The sequence below is a fragment of the Eptatretus burgeri genome, chromosome 13, assembly GCF_056783735.1.
Source record: "Eptatretus burgeri isolate ZD-2024b chromosome 13, Ebu_testis_v1, whole genome shotgun sequence".
Taxonomy (NCBI): Eukaryota; Metazoa; Chordata; class Myxini; order Myxiniformes; family Myxinidae; genus Eptatretus; species Eptatretus burgeri.
The window spans coordinates 59740726-59764255 of record NC_140973.1 but is presented as its reverse complement, the minus strand read 5'-3'; the positions used below and the strand labels follow the sequence as shown (position 1 = coordinate 59764255).

Below are 23530 nucleotides of genomic sequence, written 5' to 3'. Positions count from 1 at the left end.
TCACTACACTTGAAACGGTTCGTGGTATCTCAAGGGCTTTCGTCACGATCTGCCCCAATGAACATCAAAAAACAACAACACGCAAGCAGGGAGGCTCAACCGCCAACTATATTACCGTGGCCACTATAAACTGCTCTTTAATAACATTACAAAACTATGAGTTAAGACAAAACATTTTATTTGTTTATCAGCACAAGAATAAGTTCACGAAGGGAAACACTCGAACGAGGAGGACCAACCAGCGAGACTGGTAAATCTACGGCTGAGAAACACTTTAACGGCCCCAGTGAAAGATCGACTCTCGGAGAGTTTCGTCCCAATCCTTTCACGAACCGGATGGTCAGACCTGACGTTCGACTGATTGTGATCGCCACGTCTGATGACGTCGACATCTTTTTCGTGGTCTTAGGACACGCACTTACTGATCAATGTTCTACCCTCAAAAAACAAGTTGCCGTGCCCGTGCCCGTGCATTCTGGTTTCCAAGGAGACCGCTTGATGAAAACAAACTCGTTGCTAAGCACACATAGGATGTCCTGTCGACCTCACACACCTGGTCATGGCTGCAGATGTTGTACCAAGACCTGTTGCAGACCTTCCGAGGGAGGTGTACCGGTGGTTACAAAGTCTGGATCTTTCCATCAGGGTGACGAACGTCCGCAGGTGAGTTTTGTTTTTAATAAACCTTCAGGTCCTTCTGTTGGGGAATTGGTTCATATACATTATATACTCTGTACACTATTATTATCTATCTATAATTCCAGCAATGTGTGTATGTGTGTATGTGTATGTGTATGTGTGTGTGTGTGCGTGTGTGCGTGTGTGTGTGTGTGTGTGTGTGCGTGTGTGCGTATGTGTATGTGTGTGTGCGTGCGTGTGTGTGCGTGCGTGTGTGTGTGTGCGTGTGTGTGTGTATGTGTGTGTGTGTGTGTGTATGTGTGTGTGTGTGTGTGTGTGTGTGTGTGTGTGTGTGTGTGTGTGTGTGTGTGTATGTGTGTGTGTGTATGTGTGTGCGTGCGTGTGCGTGCGTGTGTGTGTGTGCGTGTGTGCGTGTGTGCGTGCGTGTGTGTGTGTGTGGGTGCGTGTGGGCGCGTGTGCGTGTGTGCGTGTGTGTGTGTGTGTGTGTGTGTGTGTGTGTGTGTGTGTGTGTGTGTGTGTGTGTGTGTGTGTGTGTGACCGCTGTTTCTCGACAACCTCTGGTCCGATCTAATTGAAACTTGCCAGGTATATTGCTGGGGACCTGAGTATGTGCCTTTTCAAGGTTTGATATTAATCGGACAAGTGGTTCCCAAGTTATGGCCATTTATTTACCAAACCAATGACAGGACACGGTGCTATGACGTCACAATTCTTCTTCATTTGATATGATGTCACAATTGATGCTGGGGACCTGAGTATGTGCCTTTTCAAGGTTTGATATCGTTCTTCATCCGTTTCAGCTGTTTCCCAAGTGTTTCCCAAGTTATGGCCATTTATTTACCAAACCAATGACAGAACACGGTGCTTTTTACCTTCACAAACTTTGTTGCGAAGGTTATGTTTTGATCACTGTGTACTTACTTACTTACTTACTTACTTACTTACTTACTTACTTACTTACTTACTTACTTACTTATTTATTTATTTATTTATTTATTTATTTATTTATTTATTTATTTATTTATTTATTAATTAATTAATTAATTAATTAATTAATTAATTAATTAATTAATTAATTAATTAATATGTGTTTGTTTGTTATTCGCATAACTCCAAAAGTATTGAACTGAATCACAGCAAATTTGGTGGCATGATTGGTTATTATCCGAGGACCATTTGATTAGATTTTGGGAGCGATCGGGTCAAAGGTCAAGGTCATGAAAAGGTCAATATCGTCTTTTTACCATAGCGCAGTCAATTTGTATCCAATTTGCATGCAACCAATGCCAAAAATGTTCAGAATTCAACGCCCCATCTTGTGATATGTGACATGACATAATGACGTAATAACCCTTATTAGCGGTTGGGAGTCAAAGGTCAGGGGGGGGGTCATGACATTGCAAAATGTGTGGTTTTAGTCATAACACGGTCAATTCTTATCCGATTTGCATGAAACCAACACCAAAATGTTGACTGTTCTGTTCCCCACACTCTAATACCAATTACAAAATTAAGAGTACAAAGGTCAAGGTCGAGGTCATGAAAAGGTCAAAATCATCATTTTGCCATAGTGCGGTCGATTTTTATCCAAGTTGCATGCAACCAATGCCAAAATGTTGTGAATTCAATGCCCAATCTTGTGATATATGATATGACACAATGAGGTCATTACCTTTGTTAGTGGTTTGGGTCAAAGGTCAGGGGGGTCAACGACCTTTATTATCATAACACGGTCAATTCTAATACAATTTGCATGTGAGTAGATTCAAAATGTTTAGAATTCAATTCCCTATCCTGTGATGTGTAATATTTGATTTCTTATAATGTGACCAGTTGTCATCAGATTGACTTGACACCGACACCCAAAAAGGTCAGGGAGTTCATACAGAAATTGTACAATGTACGTGAATCAGTGTCAAACAGCAGGAAATTTAATGTTTTTAAGCCATCATAACACATATGAGATGGCAGATGTGGTATGGGATTAAATACCCTCACAATCAACGGTTTCTGGGGGGGGGGGGCAAAATGTAGCGTTGGCGAAGGTATGCGCTCTACTGAGTGCCCGTTCTCGTTTCGTTTATTTCTTTTTTGCACGTACGGCCACGTACTCGTTATATTAATACACCAAGCCATATTTTGTAGACGTTTCTTCTCTGAAACTGCTGGACGGATTGTTGCCACTTTCGGCAAGCAGGTGCTCTGTGGTCTAATGTACAGTATGGGCTCTGTGAGATCGTGCCCGACGGACAGGTTTGGGAATTTTTCGCTATTTTCTAATTTTTACATTCGTTTGCATGGCGACATGTGACGTCACTGCTGAGAAGCGTAACAACGTCATGACATCATCGGTCATTCACTGACGTCATTACGTCGGTCGTCGACAGAACGTCACCACCGAGAGGTGTAATGCCACTCCTCGAAAACAGCGTCTGCAATGTAAAGCCCTCTTCTGCACATGCTGACTACCTCAGAAGGTGCATTTGACACAAAAAATGTAACAAGAAACATTGTAAATAAAGAAATTCGATAAATCACATTGTGAACACCGGATATATTGACGTCCGAACGAACCCTCACTTCAGAAACTTCGCACAGAGCGCAGGTTTGGCTCGGACATCTTAATTCATACATGGAAAGTTGGAGGTGACGAGGTGACGAAAAACGGGTTCGTACGAGTTCAAAGCGGGGTTTTAATTTATTTATTTATTTTGACCAAACGCAGTAAAAACGCTTTTCGACATGTTGTTAGAGAACATTGTACTTTACGGTACTTCTACATATCGACGGTCCCCTGTGCCAGTGCGCATGCGCAGCCTGAGCCGGAGCCAGGGATGTTGTGGGTGTTTCAACCTGTTCAATACTTGTTTGATTATTGTCGTTCCACGCTAATAAATTGGTCGAACAAATTGAACTCTGTTCTTATTTATAATCAAACAACTTGATGCAGTCGAGTAAGGATCGTCGGTGCTGAGGAGGACGCGACTGGGTGAAAACGGACCACGAGAACGTCGACAGTGAGTTTGGATTTCTCGGGTTCTGTACCCAATCTTCGCCCCCAGGACACTGTACACACGTGTGCATCACCGAAAATAGAACGTTTACTCCAGAATAGCTGTTCCTATGGCGCCGATGGAAGCAGAGTGCCCGATCGAGGGTTGTGACTATATGGCTACACACGCAGAGGCGGCAGTGGTGGCGGCCATGTTGAGTATACACGCCACTGTGCACGTCGCCGCCCTCAGGGCGGCGAGCTCGAATGCCAAGATGGAGAAACTCAAGCGTCCCTCCATAGCACTGGCCGGAACGGGCGAGGCCTGGTCGTACTTCATAACCCGCTGGGGCGAATACAAAACAGGTACTAAGCTTGTCCGACCCGACATAGTCGCACAGTTACTGGAGTGCTGTGAGGAGGAGCTGAGAAAGGACCTCACTCGCGCGGCGGGTAGGAGCCTCGTGGGCAGCGATGAAGAAGACGTCCTCGCCGCCATGAAGGCGCTCGCCGTCCCGACGGAGAACACGATGGTAGCTCGAGTGGCCCTGTCTAACATGCGGCAGGGACACGAGGAGCCCGTCCGGTCGTTCCACGCCCGCATCAAGGGGCAGGCGGACACGTGCAAGTATGAAATGAAGTGCACCAAGGCGGGGTGCGATCAGGTCAACGACTTCACCGAAGAGATATTGCGCAACGTGGTTGCCCGTGGCATCGCGGACCAAGCAATACAACTTGACCTACTCGGTGAGAAGAACCAGGACATGCCATTAAAGGACATGATAGAGTATATCGAGGCCAAAGAGTCGGGAAAACGCTCGGCATCGCGCCTGCTTGACACTCAGAGCACGGACGGGATCAGTGGTTCGTATCGGCGGGGAAAGCAACAGGACGTCCGCGCCAGAGTAGGAGCCAGGCCGGAAAAACGGAAGGCCAAGCCCGAAGGAGTATGCATCTACTGCGGCGAGGTGGGCCACGGCAAAACGCCTCAATGGCGTGCCAGACTCGCCGAGTGCCCCGGATACGGTAAAAAGTGCCGGAAGTGTGACCGCCAGAATCACCTCGACAAGGCGTGCCTGGGCGGCCTATCGGCAAGACCCCCATCTAAGGAGACCGACGGGATGTACGACGAGCAGACGGCAGCCTTCGTCGAGCTATGCACGCTCACCATGGCCAGCACAGAGGACGAAATGCACGCGCTTCCCCTCGCTCACCACCTGTACGATGATATGTGCGATAAGTGGATGAAACGCATATCCGACCCGCAGCCATACGTCAACCTCACTCTCACCAACAAGCGCGAGGATTACAAAGCGCTGGGTTTTAACCTCCTGAAACACACCCGCGCGGTAACTCTACCCGCTATGGCAGACACGGGGTGCCAGAGCTGCCTGATCGGCATTAAAGTCGTCCAGCAAATGGGCCTGAGTACTGAGGACCTCATACCTGTATCCATGACCATGAAGGCCGCAAACAACAAAGGAATTCGTATCCTCGGAGCCGTGGTAGTCAGATTCGCCGGTAACAGTGATGACGCTCGGAGATTGGAGACGCGCCAAATCGCGTACGTGACGGACTCTTCGGACCGCATATTCCTCTCCCGCGCGGCCTGCATGGACCTGGGAATGATCTCGGACAGATTCCCGACACTCGGAGAGGTGAATCTGACGACCTCGGAATTGTGCGACTGCCCGCGACGCGCGGAGCCGCCGACCAAGCCGACCGCACTCCCCATGCCAGCGACCGAGGCCAACAGAGAGGCACTACAGTCACATTTACTCAGGATGTATGCTCAGAGCACATTCAACACGTGCCCACACCAGCCACTACCGAGAATGACCGGCCCGCCACTACGTCTTATGCTCAGTGAGAACGCGACACCGGTTGCCCATCACACTCCCATCTCCGTGGCCATACATTGGCAAGATGAGGTAAAAGCAGGCCTCGACCAGGACGTTCGGCTCGGCGTGTTGGAGGAAGTACCCATCGGCACGCCGGTGACATGGTGTCACCGCATGTTAATTTGCGTGAAAAAGAATGGCAAGCCGCGGCGCACCGTCGACTTTCAGGCCTTGAACAAGCATGCGTTCCGCGAGACCCACCACACCCAATCCCCGTTCCACCAGGCGAGACGCGTACCTAACGGGAAGCGCAAGACAGTATTCGACGCATGGAACGGTTACCATAGCGTCCGCCTACACGAGGACGACCGCCACAAGACGACCTTCATCACTCCATGGGGGCGCTACCGGTACCTATCTGCCCCACAAGGGTATATGGCATCGGGGGACGGTTACTCACGACGATACGATGAGATCGTCGCGGACATTGGTAACAAGACCAAGTGTGTAGATGACATGCTACTATGGTCAGACATGATTGAGGGGAGCTACTTCCAGGCGGTCCAATGGCTGGATATATGCGGCCGGAATGGAATCATCCTCAACCCGGAGAAGTTTGTCTTCAGCGCACCCACGGTGGACTTCGCGGGCTTCACCATCACCATGACCGACGTGCAACCGTGCAGCCGCGACCTGGAAGCAATCCACGATTTCCCACAACCGCGTAACATCACCGACGTCAGATCGTGGTTCGGGCTTGTCAACCAGGTGACATACGCCTTTAGTATGGCCGAACGAATGCCGCCATTCCGGAAGCTCCTGAAAAGTGGAGAACGCTTCCAGTGGTCCATTGAGTTAGAGGACATATTCCGCGAGTCGAAAGACGTGATCTTACAAGAAATCGAACACGGTGTCCGCATATTTGACAAAACTAAGCCAACATGCATCGCCACGGACTGGTCAAAGGAGGGAATCGGATTCTGGTTGCTTCAAAAGCACTGCCGATGCGTGCCAGTGAGACCATTCTGCTGCACTGATGGATGGAAAATAACCCTGGTTAGCAGCAGATTTACACACGCGGAAGAATCCAGATACGCGCCCATAGAGGGCGAGGCTCTCGCAGTCGCGGACACCTTGAACAAGGCGCGCTACTTCGTACTGGGCTGCGAGAACCTGATCGTTGCGCTAGACCACAAACCACTGCTGAAACTCCTTTCGGACAGAGCACTTGACGACATACCCAACCCCCGCCTCAGGAACCTCAAGGAGAAGACCCTGTGTTATCGCTTCCGCATCATACATATCCCGGGCATGAAGAACAAGGCAGCAGATGCCATGTCGCGCAGGCCGGTCGGCACCACGCGACCTCCACTCATGAACCTTCCAGATGACAATGCCACCATAGCGACCCACCTCCAACCAAGCACGCACACCAACGTCTTGTCTCTCCTACGCCAAACTGAGCCGGAGTATGACGACGACGTCGAGGAGGACAACCTGGCATGGTGCGCCGCGGGCCTCGAATCATTGCGATCAGTAACATGGGATCGCGTCAGGGAAGCCACCAGCAGCGATGGCGATATGCACATATTGGAGGGAATGACAATGAACGGCATCCCCGACTCAAAAATCGAGATGCCAGAGACAATTCGCGACTATCACCAGTACCGCGAGAACATTACATTGACAGATGGAGTGATCCTATACAAGGACCGAGTAGTCATACCACCCTCACTCCGCGGCGATGTGCTGAGCGCCCAACACGCTGCCCACCAGGGCGTATCAATGATGACCGCCCGTGCAGAATCCTCTGTATTCTGGCCAGGCATGTCGGCCGACATCAGCGCCACTCGGAAAAACTGCGAACACTGCCACCGGATGGCACCATCACAGCCTGGAGCGCCACCAACTCCACCTATCCCGGTCGTTTACCCCTTTCAGGCAGTGTGCTCGGACTTCTTTGTACACAGGGGTGCACACTACCTTGTGACGGTGGACAGATACTCGAACTGGCCGATCATCTCAAAGTCGACGGGTGGCGCCACCGGACTCATAAACCACTTACGTCGCGCCTTCGTGACGTACGGGACACCAGAAGAGCTCGCGTCGGATGGGGGACCGGAGTTCACCTCTACCGAGACCAGGATATTCCTGCACAGATGGGGCGTACACCACCGCTTGTCATCGGTGGCCTTCCCTCACAGCAACTGTTGCGCGGAGATTGGAGTTAAGACAATGAAACGACTTATCACGGACAACACCAGCCCGCAGGGAGAACTTGACACTGACGCTGTGCAGAGAGCGATACTACAATATCGTAACACGCCTGACCCTGACACGAAGATCTCCCTGGCAATGTGTGTCTTCGGCCGCCCGATACGCGATTTCATCCCAATTATCCCCGGGAAGTACAGACCGCATGACACTTGGCATGAGACCCTGAAAGCGAGGGAGGAGGCCCTCCGCAAACGTCATATCCGCACAGCCGACACCTGGGCAGAACACACCAAACGCCTTCCGCCACTTGCTGAAGGGGACCTATTCCGCGTACAGAACCAGACAGGATTCCACCCAAAAAAATGGGACAAGACAGGCAGTATCGTGGAGGTACGCCAACACGACCAATACGTGATCAAGATCGACGGCTCGGGCAGAGTCACACTTCGGAACAGGAAATTCCTGCGCAAGTTTAGCCCAGTTCGCAATGACCAGCTGCCACCCCGGTCTATCTATGATGATCTAGCAACCCGCATCACTGTACCTGCACCCGTTGTAACACCGCAACTGCCTGACCTCGACAGCGAACCCGTGACATCTGCGACGCCAACGGGGCCCACGCCGGCATTGACGTCAGTATGCACACCCCGGCGCAAGACGACACCCGTTTCAGACACGCCAGCAGCACCAGGACGAGGCACACCGAGGCGCGCGATCCTTCAGACGCCACCATCGGCCCCTGAAACCCCGAGAGCCCCATCCCCACTGGGGCCCGATGTGACACCACCAGTACCAGCAATAGGTCAACGCCGATCCACCAAAGCGACCAGCGTGCCTGCCTGGCACAAGGACTACTCCATGGAATAGTCACACGATGGGCGATATAAACTTTTGTTCATTAATTAAACTTAATATTTTCTCAGCCTTTATCTATTAACATAATAAAGACTCGGAGGGAGATAGAGAACATTGTACTTTACGGTACTTCTACATATCGACGGTCCCCTGTGCCAGTGCGCATGCGCAGCTTGAGCCGGAGCCAGGGATGTTGTGGGCGTTTCAACCTGTTCAATACTTGTTTGATTATTGTCGTTCCACGCTAATAAAGTGGTCGAACAAATTGAACTCTGTTCTTATTTAGTTGTCAGTGACACAAAATACACCAGAATACCGCGATCGTCGTTTGTTGATGAGGTGATCTTGTTGCTGTTCAGAACTCATCTCAAATGTTTCCTCACCGTTACAGTCCAAGCATGGACTCATCTCAACGATGGTGGAACACCAAACGAGCAGAGATCAATCAAATTGACATGGCGACCACCTGACGGACGAGTCTCTTCAGGTGACCGTGCTCAGCAGTGTATTCACCACAGGATTTCTTGGCCTTTGTGACGAGATCTCTCGGAGGATCAAACTTATGACCCGAGGTTTTCCAGAAGGAGTTGGCTCTGCATGCGAGAAGAACACGTGACCTCATTTGACAATCACCCTCAGCAATTGATCTTGTTCTTGCGAACTTGTGAGAAGATGCTTTCCTCTTCGGCATCACTGTGAGGCACAAGCATGTGCTGAAGGACTGTAAACAGAAGGCCAAATCGTGACTCCACGTCGACCCTTCTCTTCAACGATATAAGGTTGATGTTGGCTTAACGGCCAAGGTGACTCGCTTAAGATCTCAAGGTCTTGAGTTCCAGTCTCCGTCAAATCCGTTGAAAGAACATCAGGTGGGTTGATCATAGGTGAATCATCAACACCATGTGGGTTGATCATCGGTGGATCAACACCAGGTGGGTTGATCATCGGTGGATCAACAACACCAGGTGGGTTGATCATCGGTGGATCAACAACACCAGGTGGGTTGATCATCGGTGGATCAACAACACCAGGTGGGTTGATCATCGGTGGATCAACAACACCAGGTGGGTTGATCATCGGTGGATCAACAACACCAGGTGGGTTGATCATCAGTGGATCAACAACACCAGGTGGGTTGATCATCGGTGGATCAACAACACCAGGTGGGTTGATCATCGGTGGATCAACAACACCAGGTGGGTTGATCATCGGTGGATCAACAACACCAGGTGGGTTGATCATCGGTGGATCAACAACACCAGGTGGGTTGATCATCGGTGGATCAACAACACCAGGTGGGTTGATCATCGGTGGATCAACAACACCAGGTGGGTTGATCATCGGTGGATCAACAACACCAGGTGGGTTGATCATCGGTGGATCAACAACACCAGGTGGGTTGATCATCGGTGGATCAACAACACCAGGTGGGTTGATCATCGGTGGATCAACAACACCAGGTGGGTTGATCATAGGTGGATCAATACCACCAGGTGGAGCAAGGGCACTGCATCAGCGGCATGGCACTTCCAGAAAAATGATGCAACGAGCAGGCACAGGCTGTATACCAAACAACAACAAACGATATTTCATGCCACAAATTACCATTCCAAATTGAAACGGTCATTAATATCAATGAAATGGGACACTGCCTTCCAGCCAATGAAATAGGATGGGATACGACACTGTACTCAAACCTGAAGCTTACTCTGCAGGTCTTTGCCATAAAATAGTGTTATGTGTCCCATTTAATTAGTTTTTTTTATTTCGGTTTGAATTTGGTAATTTGTGGACACTTTGTATAAATAAAAACAATCCGAATCGAATCAAATCCTGACATTTAAAATACTCCAAAGTTCTGATAAATATCAACAAGACGTGGGAAGAGTGAATTGGAAAGCACAGATCGATTGATTCGTGGTGACGGCAACATGGTTAATGTGATCGGAAGTGACTTGATATTGTGTGCAGAATCCTGGAGGACGTCGATGTGTCCGTCTGTCCTTCAGTGAGGGAAAGCTCATGACGTCACACAGCCAAAAGACGAGGCATAAGAGGCTGGCGTGATACCTTGCAGGTGGACCACAGGTCGCTGCAGGTGTATCAGTCTGTGTGTCAATCCTTGCGAGTGGAATGGAAGTAAAAGATTACGTTTTTAAAATTGATCGTAATTAACATCCAAGACGGGGTTTGACCACATTAAAACGGGTCTGCGGGGTTTCAGAAACAAAACGGGTCAAACCCGTAAAATCCGGTCACTTGCCATGAAGGTTGATTATGTGTAAATATGATCTTGGTCACTTGTCATGTCAACACATATGTATGTATGTATGTGTGTGTGTGTGTGTATGTGTCTGCAAAACCTGGGCAGGTTTCGGGCTTCAGGGGCTCAGGCCTCAGACTTTCCTTATATCTCAGCCCCCTCTCGACCTCGCAGGCTAAATCCAGAGGAAAGACAGAAGTCCCAATGTCTGGAGCCTGTTTGGTTGTCGGAGTTCCCGGAAGGTGCTTGCTCAAAGGGATCACCATCCGTCTAATGGAGCTCCACTCCACCGTAAGTTTTCTGTCGGGGTTAGGCTCCCTTAGCCTTTGACTCACCAAAGTCTGACTCACAAGGCAGTGCTCTTTGACCCATAGCTGGGACCTGGGTGATGGGACGCCAGGGCATGTTCACACACTGGTGGATCAGCATGTCATGTCTCTGGGGGGCCGAGGTTCCTCTGAGATCCCCTGTAGATTCGCCGAAGTCGACAAGGTGCCGAGTTACCGTGTGTCACGCGAGGAGGCACTACAGGAGTCTTGACGAGACAGAGGCTCCACACCAGCAGGAAAGACTTATGTACTCGGCTGTCTCTGTCTCTGTCTCTGTCTCTGTCTCTGTCTCTGTCTCTCTGTGTGTCTCTGTCTCCATTCGCTGTAAGCTAGCCAGCGGAAATGGATCGAGAACATTGCACTCGACGCAAGTCACCACAGTGTGGCAATACACCGACCGACACACATACGCACATGTACACAAGCATGCACAAATACACACATACAAGCCGGTAGGCGACACGGGTGGTCGCTATATAATTGCATACTAATCATAGTTTTTGATGGATCGGGCTGAAAATTTTTGACAAAGAGGTTGATTATAGTGCGCATAAAATTGCAGAAGCCGATTTTTGATTTTCGGGAAAAAATTTTTTTTAGGATTTTTCAAAAATTTCAAAGTCCCGTTGCTAGACAACGGTGGCGTCCATAGCAACGGTGCTCAAAATCATACAACTAGATCCTGGTATGAACCTTCCAGTCAAGTTTCATTGAAATTGGTTGACTCCTCTGGCCTCCAGAGCTGTCCATTACATACAGACGGAAAACCTGAGACTAAGCGACCACCTAGCGACTAAGTGAGGTCTCGCGACCACCCAATACACAAGTGCACACACAGAGACAAACAAAGGAGGAAAGAATGTACAAACAAGCCAGAAAAACAAAAACATGACACACAGGTGTGCAAAATACGAACACAGACCAACACTCCCCCATCACCGGGGAAGTTTGCAGTCGTCACCACCTAACCCTGCCCATCACCCAGGGAGGAGAGGGAACGTTATGACATGCAACCCCATCACTGGGGAAGCGTGCGCCCATCACCCCACCCATCCACATCATGGGGGAAGAGCAGGGGACCTGACCTTACACCCCTCCATCACCGGAGAGGAGAAGGGCACCTCACCTGATGCCCCCAATATCGAGAAGCAAAGCAAGGTGGCTCACCTCACTCCTCCCCGTCACAGGGGAGAAACGAGTAGGTCAGCCCCCCCTATGTCCAAGGAAAGAGGGGGCATTCACCTCATCCTCCCATCACCGGGGAAGATGAGGAACGTCACCACCACCACTCTCTAGCTAGACAAGGGATGGAGGGATACTGCATTGTGCTCCACCACAAAGCACCACCTGACCCACCGAAGAAAGCAGGACAAAGAAAGGGGTCGAGAAGCAAGCGAACACCGGCTGCCCGAGCCCCGTGAGACTGCATCGCGAGCAAGAGAGCTCGCTTACAGTGACCACATCGAGCGAGAAAGCTCGATACAGTGACTGCTCATTCCCTCGTCCCTACCGTACTCCATGATAACCCTATGTACATCCATGAACAAAAACATGCGGAGCCTTATGTGCATGTATAATACATTGTGGTAATATACCTGGTATCATTCCAATTGCATTGGGCCATGGACTAACACCCAGGCCTGAGGCCTGCCGATCACTGAACTGAAAATAAATACAATGCTCATTGCCATTCACAAGACACAAAGCACGATGGAGATATCGGACTCCACCTTGGCCCTCACTCGATGATGGGTGAAGGCGATTTCCGTGATGCGTTTGGCGTGTAATTTAGAACGAAAAATGATGGCGTTTTTTCACCTTTTGTGTGATTGTTTTTCCAACAGTAAACTTATCAAAGTAACTATCGCACTTTCCTTTTCACAATAAAGTTCGAGAATAAATATTATTCATTTGGGAACGTGGAGAACTCGGACTGTTTTAAGGAAGCTTACGAGCATGAAGTCTGCCCCGGTTATTTCACACTTCTGATTTTTTTTTTGGTCAAAATTGAAAAAACTGAAAGTACCTGTCGTTCATTTATTACATACCAAAATGATGCAAATCAAAGTGATCAAATACTGAATAAATATTTGTGAAAAAAAAATGACAGGCCCAGACCAGGAAACGAACCCAGGTCGTCTGGCAAACTGTACCAACGCTAGCTATCTGAGCCATCTGTGCAATCCTGGTAAACTGGTAAACTGTACCAGTGCTCGCCATCTGAGCTATCTGGGCGATCCACCAGCTGAACAACGCAATTCTTCCACATGAACAAGTGCCACTCTCTTTCCCCTCGAGAGTAGCACCTGCATATGTGGAAGAATTGCATTGCTTAGCTGGTGGGTCGCCCAGATAGCTCAGATGGCAGAGTACTGGTGTGGTTTGCCAGAGGACCTGGCTTGATTCTTGGTCTGGACCTGTCATTTTTCCCACATATATTTATGATGTTATATCTTGTTCCTTTCTAATGAAATACTGTATTACCAACTTTATTAATTACTATGTACAATATGCCCAAATCGTGGGCAGAGTGAGCAGCTGAGAGAATGTACACGTTTGTTGCAGGCACAGGGTTGATAATCATTGTGTTTGTCATCCTTTGGATGGATGTAAAACTGGATGTCCCGTTGCCCACACGCCTCAAAGCTATCTAGCCTGGGTTCGAATCCTGCCCCAGCTATGAACTGTCATCCCGGTGCTTCATCTGCAGGGTGATTAATCGATGTGTGTACCGTCCCTCGGATGGACATTAAACTGGACGTCCTGTCATGCACTCCCCTCTAAGCTGTTCCAGCCGGTTCGTGACTGGTTCGTGACCATTTGCACTGGTACCAGCCGGTTCGTGAAAGACTTGGGTCGAACTTCCATCGGCCTAATGCGGTGGGATTAATGGTGGCCATTCATATAAATGCACTCGTTAATCCTCCTTACATAAAAAACTGTTATAAACCAATTTCCGACCTACAAACAAATCAACTTATGAACAGAATTCATGTGGTGAACGCCAAACGAAATCTGCGATACTGCAATGATATTTCAGAGTAAAATTGCATGATTCCTGTAAAAAAAATACCTGGGAAACGTTTTTCCACAACCCTCCCGTAACCGATTGGAGCAGTTTATTGCTGCACAAAATGATATTTTAACATTTATTTGGCTTTTTCAATATAGGACGTGTTCAAAACGAGCTGGATCCACAACACAAGTCAGCCAATTAGTGCGAACCAAGATGGTGCCAGTCACATGACCTTGAGCCCACTTTATACTTTTGACAGGTTTTGAGCATTCTATATATTTTCAGTTCAGTGCAACCGATCTGTGCTGCTTTATGCAATGGTGGTGCATAATTTTGTTTTGGTGGGGTCAGGCCAGCTGTCCAGCCCATGGGTGAAAAGCAGTGGGGTGGATTCAGGGCACCTGAACACTGACACATTTATAATATGTGATATTTTCCAAGTCCCAAAAGGGCATAACTATGAAAAATTGAAGAAACACCCTGAAAATCGAACTTATTCTGTAAATTATCACAAAAAATTAATGTACCAAGTTTCAGTTGAATATGTTAAAGGGTATGGGAAAAAGACTCTGAAAAACCACAAGTGGGACGGACGGACAGACTGAAAGCAAACCTAAAGTCCACTTTGGTGAAACCGCTAAGGGACTACTAAATAGATGGCCAGTAAAGAGGAAAGGTCACACCTCTGAATTTTTTTTTACAAAGGTGTATTACTGCCATGTTTCTCCACAGAGATTTCAGCAACGGCAACCTGCTGGCCAAAATATTTTCACAGTACTATCCAAGAGTCATTGCAACACATAACTTTATCAACGGTACATCCCTTTCAACAAAAATGTCTAACTGGTACCATCTACAGCAGGTAAAGCCCCTTTTCACTTAATTTACATGTTTATGATATCATTGTGGAAACAAAAAAATAATAACTCACCCTCTTCTTCTTCATAACAATCAGGTCATATCCAAGCGGGACTTGCTCTTGCCGAAGCATTTGGTGAATGGAACCTTACACTGCAAGCCTGGAGCAGCCGAAGCGCTCGTTTTGTTTACATACAGTCTTCTCACCGGCAGGATGTGAGATGTTGACCCCAGAGCCCTCACCATCCCCCACCGCAACCTTGTTCCTTACCTCACTGCACTGAAGTGTTTCATGAAGGACCTTTAATGATGACCTATTTCACTATACACACATTGAGGTTCATGGCATAGCCTCATCCCTCATGGTCTATCACTATCAGAGATTTTCTGTGACATTAAACACACAAGTTAACAAACACCTGTTCCAAATACGTGGTTGGTTGGTCAAATCAACTCGATCAAGTGATATGGAGGAAAATTAGAAATGTGCAGTGGAAATCGTTTTTTTTTTTTCTTTTCTATTGGCCCAGTTGGGTCAAAGGGAATGATTGTATAAAATAAAGATAATAATAATAATAATTTACAGTAATGCTGTGTGTATACTACAAAATTAGATATAGCTTAAACTAGGTGCACTCAGGAAAGCATGGACATCAAACCAAGACCATCACTGCAGATCTTGAGGACCATGTCAACCAAACCAAAACCATAAGCTCTGTAAATTAGTGTGTATAACATGGAGCACAGACATTAAGGAGTGGTAACACCGATGACGTTTTGACTAAACAAGGTCGATACCAGAACCTCAACAGGAAATCTCATGGTATCTACTCCACATTAATCAAATCTACTAAATGGTGAAGTAAAATTAACAGGTGATAAATCTCATGTACGTTTGATCTGGAACCTTGAGAATTGTTCCTCATGTGTTTAAAAATGCAAGGCCAACAATAATTTTAAGAGCTATAGGTCGTTTATAACATTGATGAGATAGGTCAGCAATGTAGTTCCAGCAACCTATTCTATACAATTCCAACAGAGTGGAACAACCATCATGGACTGACTTGGACTTCACAGACCACGCGTACCAGCGACAGCTCCCCTTGCATGCCCGTGCAACCGCCTCACAGACCCTCAAGAACAATATCCGGAACTCAGAGCTTCTGGCAGAACCAGGGCAGCAGCACATGCAGCGCAAGGCCCAGGCTTTGCTTCTCGCTCATCAACAGCAGAGACGTGAGGAGCGAAGGTTGTTTCCAGGTCAGTGATGCACCCACCCACCAATCCATGCACGTACCACCCAGCTCTTAAGAATAATACAAGCCATGTCATTTGCACTGATGGTTGATTGAGGGGACCTAAGATGTCTGCCGAACGTGTAAAGGCCCAAAGTGGTTCGGAATCAGACTAGTCTGTCTGGGTTTGTCAAAATGTAAATTTTCCCATGAGCCTTTGCACCAGTCAATGCAAGTTTGCTCCTCTTGTAGGAAGATTTAATATCAAGCCCACAATGGCAGAACTTGCCATACGATTACATTAAACATCATCCAAAGGAATACACAATGCAAGCAGTCAGGCAGCTTCCTCGGTGAGTAATTACATTAGTTGTTCATTCTTTTGTATGAGTGTTACGATAAAATCAATTGTCTGGGAAATTATTTAATTCCATTGGATTCCATCAGCTCGGAATTGAACTCGAGGCTTTGCTGGCACTCCCCATTCTACATTGATAGCACACACTGGGACCATCATTTACCTGTCATGCGTATTTATGAAAAACTGTTTTAAAAAAGGTCATTTCCCTAGAGGTCGATTGTTCTTAAAAAGGTATCGTGGAACCTTGTCCAACAGGATTCATTTGCATTGATTTACACAGAAAATCTGTACTTTTGCTTGTTTATATTGCTGCGGATCCGGGGTGGTGGGATTCTCACCCGATCCTTGGCGCCACCTTCACCACCGCCGTATCCGGGGTTTATAACGCCGGCCAGCTCGGAACAGGCCTCGGGTCATGCGTCTTCAATCGCGATACCAACGTAATCCTGAATCTTACCAGTTGGGGAAATAGAACCCCGGTTACAGACTGGTTGTGTCAGATGCTGAGCGTTTTCTGCCAGTCTGTAACCATTTTGGTTTTATATGCCAATCGAACGGATCGTTCCTCAATGCGACACGAATTAATCCATAGCGGCAACTTCATACGAACCAACCAGATTTATTGGGGAACATCGGGGAACATGACACAAGCAAAACATTCACGACAATGGTTTTATTAACAATCTTTACCCTGTTCTTAACTTGAACTACGGATTACAGGTTTCGATGGGGTCCCGACCGAGATATGCCTTATACAACACGTGCAGACAAAGACAGACAGACAGCATGCATGCAAGACAGAGTACTTGGTGATGTTTCATGGACGAGAGGACAGTGTCAAAAGCACGAATGTCGCTCACAACAAGCCGATGTCCACGGATTCGAGCCCCCAGCTCGAACGTGCCGCGTGGCAAGATGGCGGCGCCGTACTCTTTCTTTTCCGCACTGCACGCGGTCTCCGCACGCTCCGACCCCGTGCAAGGCCAACGGCACAAGACCGCCAGATCAACGATGGGCCTCAGCCGATCTCTCCCAAGGTCCAGCACACAAATCCAGGCCTGGCCTGTTCACCAAACAAGGCCAAAATCGAGGTGCCGGGCTCCAGCAAGCGGATCGGCAAACGTGTCGAACCGTGAGGTGAGCAAGGACCGTCAGAGGCTCCGTCATTTCCTCTCTTGCCTTCCCGCCTCGAAGCCCGACTTCTAAACTTTGTCCTCTCAGTTTCTTTCTCCGCAGAATCACCTTTTCTTTCCTTTTCCACGCTCGCCTCTCAAAGCCGGCTGCCGTTTTTCTCACTGCAGAATCACCTCCTCATAAGAGTCGATTGCCAACTCGACGTGCAGGCCGCCTCTCCCACTGCCCAAAAAGGCAGACTCGGCGCGCTCAGGTTCAGCGTCTCTCCCGGCAGATTCCACACTGTCCCTCCTTCGTTCGCTCGCTTCAAAAACACGAGCACGCCTCGAGAGCGACCGTTTCCCCAAACTGAACCCCTTTTTCTTTTTACGAGGTCTTCGTTCGCTCGTTGCGAGCCACTGGCTCCGCCACCTTTTCAAAGCCGACAAACTCTTCCCCTTCACTGCACCTCCCTCTCTTTGGCCACACCCTCTCAGCCGACTGGGCGGGGCCTATCGTCCGGAGAGGGGAGGAAGAAGAGGGAGCCTTCAGCACACCACCACTGTACGAACAATAATACAGCCTCTTACACCTCCCGACACACACGTAACGTCCATTTTACCGAACAACCTCGCTAAACATGCATTTAATGGGGGATCTGAGCTAATCCTATATTTAGCAGCATATGAAGGGCCATTTCCGTAACAATATATTATTTTATACATGCTTCAAAAACGACTGAACGAAATCCAACCAAGTTTTGCATGTTGCCTCAGTAGTTCCAGGAATTTATTCGACACAATAAAAATAAATTAACCCCAAGTATGGCTTCTGTCTGGGTAGCATGGGGGGGGGTGAGGGGGAGGGTTCAAAGTGGGGGGAAGATCCAGATTCTCTCCATGTAAATGTGTACCGTATAGCGCCACTTGGTGGTAGCCAGTATTGGTGGTAGCCACAAATCTTCTGATGTAAGGAAAGTTTAAACAATTTAGCAACATGCATTACGGTGATGTTGAAATCTGAGTGATAATAATTTGAAATTTTCAAATCGTTTCATTTCACTCATTTTAAGTGGAGGTTCAAACCAAAGCATCCAACACTGAGATTCGCAATGAAGCGGAAGTGATGTTTGTTCACTCCATAGATAAGCAGCAAGGTTGGTTGATGAAGGTGGTGTTGGCTGACTTCCAAGCAGATGGAAGATGTTCTCAGGCAAATGATAGTGAATAGAGCAGAATGTTTGTGAAGTACAACATGTTGGCTTTTGCTTAAATCCGTTAGCAAAGTGACGGGTGAAAATGCCTACTACTTTAAAATACTTAAATACATCGAAGTGAAAAACAACGTAACGCTGTTAACCTTTTGTTACCTCAATACCTGTCCTGTCATTCTGTGCAGGTTCTAACAGGCAAACAACACAGTCCAGGATCGATCGGATGAATCCTATGGAGAAAGGAAACTCATTGAACAGATTATTTTGCAATGTAACAATGAGCTATCAATATCGGTTTTTCAATGACACAGACTTCTCACGTGTACATCCGTGTTACACACAGTGTTGCTGTACATGACGTTTTCCTTCACGTGTACACCATCCAATAAAGTACAATTTAAAAAAAAAACAAAAAAAACATGCAACATTGTTCACTTTGATCAAAAATTTGTGTTCACTCTGGATAATGTAAAAGTTCTCAGATGTTCTGCTGAAACCAAACTTAATGCCCACAAACCTGATTGGCAAACTTCATACATGATGATGGTGAACGAGTGACAAGGCTCTAACGGTGATCCAAAGCGGTTATAGCGGTGATCCAAAGCTCATGTGGGAGCTACATAGGACAAGGATATTAGAGACATGAGTGTAGTACTCTTAAATGAATTGCAAGGTCATTCTGAGACAATGGACAAATTATCCAGCATATGTGGATTTGAATATGGGATATTGGGATCCCAGAACCATGAGCCAAATGCTCCGTTTGGAACACCAAACAGGCCAATCTGAATCATTCTCAATCCAGTGGTGAATGTTCCGTAACGCTTTAATGGAAGCATTATAAAATGAATCCACAGGACACAGCATTTGGTCAAAACTTTTAATGCAACAAAATAAATAATAAACAAGTGGTGCCAGGCATAACAAATCCCACCCATTTAAGGCATAAAGTTATTTTGGGGATGAAATTTAAATTTGATACATCCTTAACCTGAATGTTGATTATAAGGAATAGAATAAGGAATATTTTAGTCTTAGTTTGAAGTCAATTAAACCATTTTTGACGAAGTTATGACCTTAAAATGATGTTGACCTTTCAAGGCCACCTAAGGTCAAAGGTCATGGTGTCAAATGAAAGCCAATAAAGGACTTGATGTATGTCTTCCATAGTAAACATGCATATTCCGAACCTTTTTTGATTTATAATGTAAAATATGTAATTTTGACCGATGATCATGACCCCCAAAACTTCGGACCCCACTGATCTTCACAAATATGCATTTTTTCACTATAGGAATGGGTAGGATTATAAGTGACAAATAGAATAAGGTTCACTGTTAGCTTAGTTTGAAATAAATTAGATCATTTTTGACAAAGTTATGAGCGAAAAACTATTTTGATCTTTTCGTGACCTTGACCTTTGATCCAATTGGAGCCAAAAGTTAATGGGGTCATCCAAGGTTCATTTCCCACCTATGGATTAAATTTGATTGTGTTTGCTAAAGCCGTTTTGCCATAAAGTTGCTAACAGACAGACAAACAAACAAACAAACAGACAAACAAACCGGATGATTACAATATCCCGCTCCCTCCCTTCGGGGGGGGGGGGGGAGGGGATAATAAATATTCAATATTGCACAAACTTTATGAAACAAAACAAAATTATGTAAATTGCTTTTCTCTGCTCACATGGCCATGCTCTTTAAGCTGATGCAACCAATTTGGAAATCTGACAGACATAAGGTGATAACAATGTCCAATTATCTGAAAGGCTGTCTTCACACCTTATTTTCTACTGAAGAAATGTCCAATCCTATTATGTTTGCAGAGAGTGCACATGATAACAGACACATTCATACATCTTATATTATTTAATGACATTCAGGGACACATGTATCGGTGATATCAATGTGGGTATATCAGGTATGCCTGGTGTTGCCTTAATGGTTTGGGTGGTGGGCTCAGGATCCGAGGATTCCGAGTTCAAATCCACCTTGGCTGTTGAATTAACACCAGGTGGGGTTGACTGCCTGTCATCCTTCCGAGGTCGGCAAATGAGTGCAAGCTTGCTGGTATACTGTGTCGGAGTGGCAACCCCATCCAGGATTGTGCCCAATAGCCAAGGAGACTGCTTAGGCAGCACCAACGCTCTGCACAGAGTATGGTCCCAATAGATGGATGGATATCTGGTCATGTACTCTTTACTGCTGTGGTTGCTTCTAAAACACCAAAATCAGTGTACCAACTAGATTGCACGAGGACCGTATATATGTTAAAAGGCAGACAAAGGTCCCTTAGCATGCATGCAATCTGTTGTGCTTTGTTACAAGATGGCATTCAGCCCTCACACTCCCAACTTGGCCATTGCATTCGATCAAAACATTGCTGAGAATCACGTGATACCAACAGCTAAACAGCAAAGGGTAAATGTTAAATATGCCTACCAAGCTGAAATAACCAGAACAACGTATTGCGTTTGGTATACATTGAGATGCTGTTACCGTGAAAAACCAGAAGGAATAAATCTGCCAAGTGGTGATTGCATGAAAGGAAAGCTTTTTGGCTGATCAGTTGAAGCAAGATCATAAGGGCAGCAGATGCAGACCAGTTCCCAGGGGGGAGAAAGGGTTCACCTTGCTCCACATAAGTGCGTCGTTCAAAGGAATTGCAGATTTCCCATCTTCTAAGAGAACTGCAGGACCCTGCGAGTAAACACAACTGAATGTTTATACTGTCGGTAAATGTAATGAAGAACTTGCTGAACTTGGTTTGTACGACATCATTCATCACCATTCACCTCGGCACTTATAGAGAAAATCAGTCCCTTTCTCTGACCTGTATCATCGCACCATTTAGGCAGGACGTGTATACTTCAGAGTGGCTGGGAAGGTGAGATGCTGTGATGTAATCTTGGCCCACCATGCTCCGGATTGGCTCGTGGCCAACCCTCTCCATCAGAGTTTCGTACAGAACCAGCTGTGCGTCGCTGTATGTACATCGCAGCTTCAGACAAGCTTTTTTGGCAATCGTAGCACAGTTGTTTGCCAAATCATTTCAGATTAGAAAGCAAAAAAGAGACCAAGGGGGTGGACACGTTTGAACCATGAGCATTAACAGAGTGAAGGAATTTATGAACGATTCATATTATCTTACGATTTGACTTTTTGATTTTTTTTTTACGGTTGTTTTTGGTTTCATATTGATCCCTTCCGTCCACAACGAACCGAATAAAAATACATATTCCACTGTATGTGATATAACATGACATCATCGGTGTCTCATTTCTGTTTTGAGAATGAAGAATAAACCAAGTGTATTTTAGCTTGTGAGCTTTGAAGATGATCAAAAGTTTCTTGCGTGTCTCATTTGATATAACGAGAAACACCTGCTCACTTTGGGAGCAACCTCGGGGTGAGGGGGGGGTAGTGGGGGATGTGGAACAAATGTACTTTGTGCCGCACTGCCACGGCTCATGATCCCCCGTCTGTAGCAGGAGGCAGTGGCGGAAATCGTAAGTCGCCTCTGGGGAGGAGTGGGGGGATTTTTTGTATTTAAATTTTTTTTTTATGCCCATGACCTGACCCTGGGTACTACCACCACGTATGCAAAATTTGGTGGATCAGCTGAGCTCTGTGCTTTTTCTATGATTTTCAAACGTACACGTACACGCACACATTCAGAGTTGCCTTATTTAATATCGTGGGATATGAGTTCCCTTTTCAAATAACTTCAACACAGGAGGAGGCTATTCGGCCCATCAAAGTCTGTGCTATTATTACCAACTCATGGTTGTTTGTCCGTGCTGTAACTTTTAAAAATACTGAGCATCAAGCAAAGAAACAGAAGTTTTTGTAATTTCTGGTATGACTCGGTTGGGATTCGATCAACCGACATCCCAGACTCAGAGCCGATGCTCTATGTATCACCACTCAGGCTAGCTTAAACACCTGATGATCCCAACTTTCTGTTTTGCTTTGCATTAAAAATTTTGCCCTCTGATAGAGGGTCGTTCATCGTTCATAGGGGGTCGGTTTTCTTTCTGGAAACTTCAGAATTATTTTATTCACAAGGATGGAGCAAAACGAATGTTTGAAAGTTCAGTTATCCTTCTTTTGGTTTTTATTTTTATCAACACATGGACAAGCAGAGGGACGTCGGGCAGCGTGCTTGTAGATCGTGAGCAATTGTGTGGAAAACAAAGCACAGAACAAGCCAATTTGTCCTTCTCACCTTGAATGCACATCTTCACCCTGGCACGATTGCCACGCATCGAGTTCAAGTGCAAGCTCTTCGACCACCAAGGGAACGGTCACGTCTCTCCATCGCAAAAGCTGGCTGTGTGAAAAGTAGAGAAAGAGATCATTATTAGTTTTTAGCTCCGCCACCGAAAGTGGAAGAAGGTTATGTTTTCACACCTGTCTGCCTGTCTGTCTGTTTGTTTGTTTGTTTGTGTGTGTTGGATATCGCAAAAAGTTGCGGATGGATTCAAACAAAACTTCGTGGACAGGTTGGGTGGGTGACAAGGATGAAATGATTCGATTTTGGTGAAGATCCAAATCTGGATCTGGATACGATAATTATTTAATTATTCAAGTGAT

The 23530-nt window shown here is 46.8% G+C and overlaps 2 protein-coding genes across 5 annotated transcripts in view; one reads left to right on the top strand and one right to left on the bottom strand.

Annotated features, from left to right (window-relative positions):
- The first annotated feature begins 299 nt into the window (after positions 1-299).
- On the top strand, positions 300-20548 carry SPATA4 (spermatogenesis associated 4). 3 transcript variants are annotated; one of them, XM_085852651.1, is made up of 6 exons: positions 300-663; positions 14885-15014; positions 15108-15226; positions 16050-16270; positions 16502-16598; positions 19118-20548. In XM_085852651.1, exons 1-6 carry the CDS (start codon positions 560-562, stop codon positions 19122-19124), a joined length of 678 nt encoding a protein of 225 aa, XP_085708777.1. In that variant the 5' UTR covers positions 300-559; the 3' UTR covers positions 19125-20548. The 3 variants fall into 3 exon arrangements, with proteins under 3 accessions (XP_085708777.1, XP_085708778.1, XP_085708776.1); XM_085852652.1 differs by having other exon boundaries at positions 303-663; positions 16498-16598; XM_085852650.1 differs by lacking the exon at positions 16502-16598 and having other exon boundaries at positions 306-663.
- A 286-nt stretch (positions 20549-20834) lies between these two features.
- The window catches only part of WDR17 (WD repeat domain 17), a 107238-nt gene continuing 104542 nt past the window's right edge, over positions 20835-23530 (bottom strand). Inside the window, exons 27-29 of one of the 2 annotated variants that reach the window (XM_085852646.1) lie at positions 23163-23267; positions 21768-21918; positions 20835-21634 (exon numbers count right to left, since the gene is read on the bottom strand). In XM_085852646.1, the coding sequence (XP_085708772.1) occupies positions 21515-21634; positions 21768-21918; positions 23163-23267 (376 nt within the window). In that variant the 3' untranslated portion in view covers positions 20835-21514. The remainder of the gene's footprint in view (positions 21635-21767; positions 21919-23162; positions 23268-23530) is intronic. The other variant, XR_015050808.1, reaches the window with a different exon arrangement.